This window comes from Propithecus coquereli, unplaced genomic scaffold (assembly GCF_000956105.1).
Source record: "Propithecus coquereli isolate 6110/MARCELLA unplaced genomic scaffold, Pcoq_1.0 Scaffold520, whole genome shotgun sequence".
Lineage (NCBI taxonomy): Eukaryota > Metazoa > Chordata > Mammalia > Primates > Indriidae > Propithecus > Propithecus coquereli.
The window spans coordinates 195,538-205,587 of record NW_012151064.1 but is presented as its reverse complement, the minus strand read 5'-3'; the positions used below and the strand labels follow the sequence as shown (position 1 = coordinate 205,587).

At 33.9% G+C, this 10,050-nt stretch overlaps 1 protein-coding gene across 1 annotated transcript in view; it reads left to right on the top strand.

The window, feature by feature from the left end:
- The window catches only part of DGKB (diacylglycerol kinase, beta 90kDa), a gene marked incomplete at its 3' end in the record, with an annotated part of 269,792 nt that overhangs the window by 158,808 nt on the left and 100,934 nt on the right, over positions 1–10,050 (top strand). Inside the window, exons 9-10 of the mRNA XM_012656843.1 lie at positions 67–141; positions 3,517–3,636. Of these exons, the coding sequence (XP_012512297.1) occupies positions 67–141; positions 3,517–3,636 (195 nt within the window). The remainder of the gene's footprint in view (positions 1–66; positions 142–3,516; positions 3,637–10,050) is intronic.

The following is a 10,050-nucleotide window of genomic DNA, read 5'->3' as shown; positions in this document are numbered from 1 at the left end:
TAATCAAGCATAGAAGTGTTTAAGCGAATCATACGTACTCAAATATTCTCTCTCCCCTTCCCCCAGGAGCTAGAAAATATCATCAGTCAGATGATGCATGTTGCAGAGTACCTTGAATGGGATGTCACTGAACTTAATCCAGTAGGTATATGAATGATTTAACTATTGACTAAATTCTGGAAGACTCTTTTTTTTTTGTCTTTTCTGGAACCCTAATGTATTACTGTCATTTGATTTTGGCTTTTGATAACTCTAAGCCACTATTTCTAATCAGAAATCAAACTGGGTTCTGAATAAGATAATAAGGTATATGCGGTATTCTGAACCTCTTAGAAGTAACTTTTGCTTTCTCCTTCTTGGAAATTATTAATATCTTGAAAGGTGGTCTTACATACATGGGAATAAACAGAAGCTGCTGATTGACATTGCCAAGGTCATGCCATGCCATAAAAGAAGATGATGATAGTTCTCTATACACAATGCATTCTGTTATCTTGTGTGTATGTGTTATTCAATGCTTGCAACTCTCTGAGGTACACTGTTTTTTTTCTTTTGTAGATGAGTAAACTGAGACCCAAATATGTTAAAATTACTTATCCAAAGCTCTTCAGCTAGTTAAAGGTCAAGCCACAAATTTTTAACCAAATTGTTTAAAGAAACGGTATCTAACAATGCTTATAGGACCATAAAGACTCATTGTTTTAAATAGATTAATGTCAAAATTCCAACATTATTCAAAAGTATATTAAAACATACCTGATTAGAAACTTCAACTTTGTCCACAAGTAATATACATATATATATATATTTTTTTTTTTGTCTCAGACTCACTCTCTGTTGCCCGGACTAGAGTGCTGTGGCGTCAGCCTAGCTCACAGCAACCTCAAACTCCTGGGCTCAAGCAATCCTTCTGCCTCAGCCTCCCGAATAGCTGGGACTGCAGGCATGCGCCACCATGCTCAGCTAATTGTTTTCTATATATTTTTAGTTGTCCCATTAATTTCTTTCTATTTTTAGTAGAGACGGGGTCTCGCTCTTGCTCAGGCTGGTTTCGAACTCCTGAGCTCAAGCAATCCGCCCGCCTCAGCCTCCCAGAGAGCTAGGATTACAGACATGAGCCACCGCGCCCGGCCCACAAGTAATATTTTAAGGATAGTTGATAAGACCTATCGATTTTAGTTTATTTTGAAACCTACTAGGTTTAGTAAAGTGTACATGAATAAAGCAAATACAAATCAATTTTGTTTAAGCAGTTTGCATTTTATATGAATTCTAGAAGCCTATTTTTTTTTAAACCACTGTTCACATATGTGCAGTAAACAGCAAGATAATGCCATGATTATGTGACACAATAACTCTGATAGCATTTCCCTGTCTTTGTAAACTAAAGCCATCAAAGCACAAGTCATGTACAAAGGAGGGCACCATTCTTATTGGGATTGGAATATTTCCAGTTTTAATTCAACCTGTTTTTCCTTAATATGGAATTGCACATGCTCTGCTCATAGTGAGTGGTAGATATCATTAACAGGTTGCAGTTGTATATGGAATAATAAAGGAGATGGTAACATGTATTTAATTTGCAGCTTGATTCACCTTAGTACTATTTTCACTGAAATCCAAGGAATTTCTTATTAGTTCTGTTGTCCTTTTTGGTTACGTTAGTCTAAAATAGCTTTCCCTTATCCTATTCATCTTTCTACCTGGGGAAATTATTCATCTACCAATCAGGTCTACTTGTTCTCACTGGGGGCAGAGGGAGTGATTTTTTCCTATCAGGTTTCAAAACAAAAATGGGCACTGGCTCTTCTCCACAAAAATTATTTTTGGTGTGTGTGTGGGGTGTAGATTTGAGAAGAGAGAGGTCAGAAAGCTCCGAGGAAGGGGACAGTTGGTGGCTGAGAGCAGCTAGCTAAGATAAATACCTACTGTATTTGTCAAATTCTCTCCTGGAGAACATACTATAATAAACTATAGCATTTTTGGCATTTGTGTTACTAACAAGTCTGCCACTCTTCTGAGTAGTTGAAATGGTAGAAAGGGAAGATAAAAGTCCGCCTTGTGCATTGTGTCTGCTGTCATGGGAACTCCCTTGTCTTGCCTGATGCTTCAACAGCTCTCCTCATTGCAAACAAATGTACACATTGTAGATTCCTGATAGGTTTCTGTATATGAATAAAGAAAAGTGAGCATTTGAGGTTGACCCTAGTTAGTAAGCAAGACTGAGACGTCCTTGGAAGAAGTTTTTATCAAATTAACACAGGCTGTAACATTACATTTATTAGATACAAAAATGAGAGCATCAGCCATTTATTCATTTCTACTAATTCATCACATGCTCTCAAGAGGCAGTGCATTTTAACCAGATCATATGCCATGTTGCCAGATTCTAAATAATTTCTCCTATCTTTTATTTTGAGAATGATGAAGTAATTATTCCAGCATCATTTTTATTCCAAAAAGTTTCTTCTTCCCAGTATCTGTAGATCAGTTTGTTGCTATGAAGGAAAATAATCTGATTTTCATATATGGTACTTCCTGAGGAAGGACACCATGTAATCAAGCATAGAAGTGTTTAAGCGAATCATACTTCTACCAACAAATTAAATATTTCCTTTTCTGCACCTTTTCACATTTTCGTTCTAATATTCTCTGTGTCTCTTTTTCCAAATCAATTAAAATTTCCACATTATATAAACGTGGTGAGTTCCTTTCTTCACTGGAATTCTTACCATGTTTGCCATCTTGGTGCCATTAGATGAGAAGTACTTTGACTTCTCAGCAGCCAAGCTTATTATATTTGGATCTGATCAATAATTTCTGTTAATAATAACACAAACAACTCTACACGGAACTTCTATTTATAATACATTAACTCATTTTTCCTAACAGCGTGACCCTTTGAAGTAAGTACTGATATTGTCACCATATCACAGAGAGCTACGTGTATTACAAACAATAGTATGGAGAGCATTTTGAAACATTATGTGCAAGTCATCTTTAGAAATGAAGTCTAATCAAATATGATTTGATCCTTTAACTTCTTAGCTCTATTAAGTTCTGATAGGCAATTAAAAGCAACTTAATTCTCTTGCCCCTTACTACTTAGCAAATAATTATTTGAGCTCTTTGCCATGAAGTTAATTTGTTCAGACATTTTTTGGCATATATATGAACCTAAAAAATAATCTAGAGAAAGTAATTAAAGACCACTTTTACCCTTCCATTAAAGACGCCTTCTTGTTTTAGCTGTGCTGTTCATTGAAAAAATATTAAAAAGTTAAGCACTTATTTCTAAAAGATGGTCAGTGTAAGTAGCCAGGTTTTAGTAATTATAACAAAGTCACCGTTTCCTCAGTAATAGGATTAATGTTGTACTGAATTACCAAGACATTTATCCCAATTTAGCCGTTAGTCACAATTTGTTCTAACCAAATCAATGTAATGATTTGTTGTATCAAATGAAATTTATTTTATTGATTCATTGCAAATTTTTTCTCATCTTCTCTACTTCAGATCCTCCATGAAATGATGGAGGAAATTGACTATGATCATGATGGAACCGTGTCTCTGGAGGAATGGATTCAAGGAGGAATGACAACAATTCCACTTCTTGTGCTCCTGGGCTTGGAAAATGTAAGCATTTACACAGAGGAGGGTGACCTAGCGGTAAATCAGTGGGGTTCTCTATCACACATCTTGATTATAAATTGATCTGGCTATTTTCTGCCATTAAGTATGTAGTTAGTGCCTGGAACTTTTAGTAAGTATGCTGCGATAAAATTTAACGATAACTCCTTGTGTTGTAATGCTTGCTGCAAACATATTGATTCATTTTAGGTATTACCTTACACTTCAAAATACATTTTTTCTCTTTTGTTTTTCTCCACTTAAAGTGAAATACAGTTTTTTAAAAAAGTTACAGACCTTCTCATATCAAAAGCAAAACCCTCTGCAATATTATCATATTCTGTGGTTCTTGTGGTGCTGCATCCCATTCAATATTCCCCCTCCCTATGAAGATAATCTGTTTTATTGATAACCAGTACTTGGAGAAAGCAGTTTTCTATCTGAAGTGATCGCAAGGAGATTATACATATATATGTAAATTTCTTTAAAAAACATAAGTTTTTCTTCCATAGCAGCAGATCAGCCAGGCTCTCATTCTAAGCCTGTCAAAGTTTTCTTCTATCAGAGCCTCCACTTGCAATTAAATACTGGTTTTAGGAAATAAAATAGATTAACCTAAGATCAGAATGGGATATAATAATGACTTTGTAGTTAAATCTTGATGACTTAGCCTTGAAGTGAATTTCAGTAATTTTAAAAATCTGATGAAATCAATAGTCTATACTAGATTTTGAATTTCACCTTAATAGTTGAATAAGACTTGACTATAATATACATATAGTAATATATATACCTACATTCAAAGAACACTATGGATGGAAATCATTATGATACATTTATTATTTATAATTATGAGATGCAATAACATAGTATCCACCACTTTGCTACTGACTCCAAAACTTTTCATACTCCTTGTTATCAGCAAAAACAATTTTTACAATTTTTGCAATTCAAGACTGTACCATAGTTATTTAAGACACAAAATATTTAAAGGTCAGTTCTCAAGACATCTTACTGTTTATGATACATGTGAATGTATATAAAAATATGTTTGTGTATATGGGTTTAGGAATATACAAATGAGATTAGAGTTTAGGAATATATATAGGTTTAGGAATAAATAAATGGGCTTCAAGACTTTAGTATTTGTTTCTTTTTTACCCAGATCTTCTAATCCTTTTACTCTCCATTTAATCTTACTTTTCATGAGGCCTATGAAATTTTAGACATGGTCAGAGGAAGGAAAATTAAAAAAGAAAAAAACATACTAATAGGTAATAGGAGAGGAAATTACTCTTGAAATAATTTATTGAAACAGAAGGTAATATAGATATTATTGTTCGTAAATACACATTTCTACACCTTAAAAATTAATGAAACAATATTTCCTTGTACCTGATGTTTTTATACTACATATATAGATTAGACACACATATTTAGTATAATTTTATAATGCCTTGTGATATACTTCTACATTATAAGTATACATTTAATTGTTCATGTACCTTATGACGAAAGCACCATGTAAATCATAGTACTGGAAGAAAACAAAAAGAAAACTGACAAAATGTTTAACTTCTTAAGGTTTAGTGCAGACACTATACTGAAAAATAGTTGTCAGATGACTCTAGTCAGGAAGTTCCAATAATAATCGTTCCCAGAAAGACAATATAAAATTTTTAATGATAAAATTTGTGTATTCTAAGTATTTATGGAAATTCTTGTATGAAAGCAGAAGGGAAGATGCAGGAATAATTAAGTAAAATGTTTGGTAGTGGGAGGTGGGACAGAAAAGTGCAGAAAGGAAGAGTTAGTCACATACATTTTAAATATCACAGGAAGTTTTTGAAATGATGTTTTTCTTTGGAAACTATTGTTTAGAAATTCTTTCAAATTTAATTTACAAATTTAGATATTTGCGAAGTTGTAAAAATAGCATGAGTAATGTAGTCTACAAATTTATATGGATCTAACCCAATGTATTTTAAACAAATATAATACCTCATTAGTTTCTAGTGTAGCAGTAAATTTATTTCAATTGGATGACGATTCTTTGCTTTTAATGTTGACTCTATTCATTATATGTAATTTACTTCATAATTATATTTGTAAACTTATATTTTATGTTTTTAGTAAAAAGGAATTTTTTGGAGCTAATTAGGCAAAATCAATTTAGAATTTTATAATAATAATCAAAGCTGTGTTCCAGAGTTGTGTTACCAGCGGTTGCCACTAGATGACAGAGCTACATTATTTTAACATTAAGAAGACACAAGAGATCGGATTTTTTCCCCCTGGGAAGAACAATTCTGAAAGAACAAATTTCCCTTTTCTTTCATTTTTTTTTTTAAAGAATAAGCCAATCTTATTTTAAATTGTCTTAAAAAATATACAAGCCACATAATTGTGTGTAATGATCCCAAAATAGAGCATCTATTTTTTAGAAACAGCTCTTTTTAATTCTAAGGCATGGCAATTGTTTTAAAAAGCAGGAGTGACACCAAGACAACTGAGTGATGAGAGCCTTTTTTAGTAATTGAGATTTATTTCCTATCTGTAGGCAGTTAATGTGTTACATTATTACCTGTAGAGAATTTGATCCATGGTGCCATTCGCCTCCCCTTTGCTTATTAAATTGGAAATCTAGATACTGTAGCTTGAAGTTGGCCATTTATTGCAAAGCCTGTCTTGTTATGTTGTCCAATATGTTCTTGTCTATCGTCAATTATGAGCTCGGGGAGTAGATTCTAATTGATAGTGCATGTTAAATACCACAGTGTATTTGAAAGTGACCGTAGTGTCCTAGCCAAATTACACAGATCAGAATATCGTCCTTGGAGAGTAAACCTCACTTCTACTGTAAGGCGCAACAGTTATAATGTCATCGTAGTTTATTGTTCTCCATGAACAGCAGTTAAAAACCTGCTTTATTTTAACAAATATCTGTTTTAGTAAGAAAATCAGAAATGTAATTTATTAGGAATCAATTCTATAACAAATGTTAGAGAGTAGGAGTTATTTCTTTTACAAGAGGCTCTGCGGACTCTGTAATACTCAAGATGAATCGGTGAAATATGGTACAGAGTCTTGGTGTCTCCTACATCTTCAGAAAGTTGTGTAATTATAGGCCGGGCGCGGTGGCTCACGTCTGTAATCCTAGCACTCTGGGAGGCCGAGGCGGGCGGATTGTTTGAGCTCAGGAGTTCGAAACCAGCCTGAGCAAGAGCGAGACCCTGTCTCTACTAAAAATAGAAAGAAATTAATTGGACAACTAAAAATATATAGGAAAAATTAGCCGGGCATGGTGGCGCATGCCTGTAGTCCCAGCTACACGGGAGGCTGAGGCAGAAGGATCGCTCGAGCCCAGGAGTGCGAGGTTGCTGTGAGCTAGGCTGACGCCACTGCATTCACTCTAGCCCAGGCAACACAGTGAGACTCTGTTTCAAAAAAAAAAAAAAATTGTATACGAGACTTATTCATTCTTCCTTCAGCATTCATCTCATTGAACAATTGTTTTTAATAAACATCTTGTTTAATGCATCTTTTAGTTGTTAAATAACTGTATTAGCAATACACTCTGTTACGGTGATGAGAAACTTTGTAAAGGGACAGATATTAAATAATTTAGGCTTTGGGACCGTAAGATCTTTGTTACAGCTGCTCAGCTCTGCTATATGGCAAAAAAGCAATCACAGAAATGTAAATGAACCAGCAAAGCTATGTTCCAATAAAACTTTATTTACAAAAACAGGTTGCTGGCCAGATTTGATCCAATGTCATAGTTTGCCAACTGCTGATCTATTCTGTCATATTACAAACAGAAAGAGTTTTAATTTATTTTTAATCATTTAGGTGAAATGAATCTGATACCTTTTACTTAGTATAATCAGGCAACCGCAGCAAGGCATGAGGACTAATGGAGTGATAGCATAGGATCGGTGAACTTCATCAAATCGATCTTCACTGTGGTTCTATTATTGACTAACTGGGTCGTTTTGTGCCAGGCAGTTGCCCTCTCTGGAAAAATGAAAAGAAGTTAGCCAAGAACATGCCTTTTCTTTGCTAATACTCTGACAGTTTAAACATTTCTTTTCCAAGATGAGCACAATAATTAATAATATTTTGACTTCTGAAATCTATAAATTTTGATGATCAATGAATTTTTCAAGGAAAATTCCTAAATTCATATTATCATTAAAATAGGAATACACATTTAAGCAGTAGCATCACTTGAAAACAGGATATCTTAACTTCTTGGTTGTAGATTGTTGTGCCCACATCCGGCCTGTATGGGTTTTGAAAGAATTTATATTTTGATATCACAATGCGTGCTCAAAGAATCCTGGTTTTTAATCCCCACATGTAATTTAAACTTTGCCTTTGGTCAAGATGGTCTAGGATACATTTTTTTGCCCTTTTTCTATTAAATGAAATGCAGCGCGTTCTCTGATGAAATTTCTGAGTGATGGAGAGTAGAAGATGATGTATTTTAGTAGATTAAGTTGTATTTAGGAAATTGATGTTTTACACTCTAATTTTAAAAATTTTAATTGGGTTGAGAGTTTTTGTTCTGCTTCTTTAAATTGCTCAATCTAGAAAGGAATTATGAAACTGAATAAATACAACACAATTCTTGAGATTCCAGATTAGGTAATTCGAGGAAAATGACTATTTTCCTGCAGATAGTGTTACCTGCTGTTGAGTTTGCATTTGAGCCTCAGGAATGGCAGGGTCCCAGCCTGACTTCAGAGTGTAGTCTGGAGATGAGCGGTTGATTGCAACTCCATCCAGAATTTTAAAACTTCTCTCTGCATTCTCCTTGCCTGGACCTAATATAGTTCATCTTTTTTGTATAAAAGAACAGTTTCTTTCATATTGTTATAATTTTTTGGAGACCTTGAACAAAAATGTAAGGTAATTTAATGGTCCTTATTATTTAATGAGTTGGAATAAATTTGCAACATTAGCTCTTCTATGTGTTATAAGTTAAGTCAGTTGAAATGCAGCTTGCTGTGGGGGTAGGAGCATTCAGGCTGGGGCATTAGTGAAATTTCTCCTTGAAGTTTTATGAAAATAAGATATTATTTATAGTAGCCCTCAGTGACTTGAACATTTTATGTGATCTTGGAATTATTTAGGGAAAAACTAAAACTTTAGAAATCACTAGGATAATGAAATAGGTTTCAAAAGTTCCAAAGAGGTTCTTTCCTTTGAAATATACCTTTGACTTCCAGGGAAGTTAGTGTTGAGGAAGAACGGAAAGCTCCTTCTCAGCATGGACTCGTCTAGGATTCATTAAGCATTTCTCTCTGTCATAAGCACAGAACTGAATTGCTTCATTATAACATACAGTGTTATGCCTGGTAATGAAAAGAAAGAACAAATTTTTTATGAAATAAAGTGTAGTCGACCTCCAAATATTCCTCTCAATTCTTTTGGCTGAAACTTTGGGATGTTACACAACTCAACCCAATGATGGTAATAGTATTTGCTGTTTATATAACACCAGTCTTCTGAGGAGCTAAATTAGTTTCACAGGTATTGTATAATGAAACCTCACACCACGGCCTGGGAAAGGAAAGTGGGTACTTTCATTTCATTAGAAAGGAAGATAAGAAAAAAGGTGAAATGGCTTATCCACATTTTCATAGTAGGCCAGGAATCAAGCCTTTTGGATTCCCTGTTTATCTCTTTTTTAATAAAAAAAAAAATGAATTCTTGGCAATAAATATTTATTTGCAATAGAAGTACTAATAGGAATGTGCTCTACTGACTGATAGAATATAAGAGACAGATTCTTTCCCTCTACCACTAAGTTTACCATCTAAATTAGACAAACAAGACAAGACATGAAAATACGAAGAGTTGGAGTATAATTTGCACTGCTGAGAAGTAGTTGGCTTCTGGTTTCAATTTATTCTCTTAAAGAAGTCACATACATATTTCATCTCTTGCATATTTTGGCAATATATCCGGCTAAGAGCTATAAAGCTATTTAATTTGTGTTTTGGTAAAGCATTTTATGCCTGGGTAATGGATTTGTACATCAGTTGCAGCCTGTAACATGGCTAAGTGTTCTGATTGACAGAACACCCACGTTCAGACTTGTTTATTTTTTGATAAGGAAAATGCCAGCTAACTTAGTCCATATGTGCTCTTAAAGGATGAGGCTTATTCACATGTAATGGACAATCGTTTAAAAATGAAATGACAAGATTATAAGAACAGTAATGCATATGAAAATTAATTTTCCCCTTTCTTCTTTTATTTAAAAATGTTTTTTAAGTACTTAACTATTACGCTATGTTCCAATAAAACTTTATTTACAAAAACAGGTTGCTGGCCAGATTTGATCCAATGTCATAGTTTGCCAACTGCTGATCTATTCTGTCATATTACAAACAGAAAGAGTTTTAATTT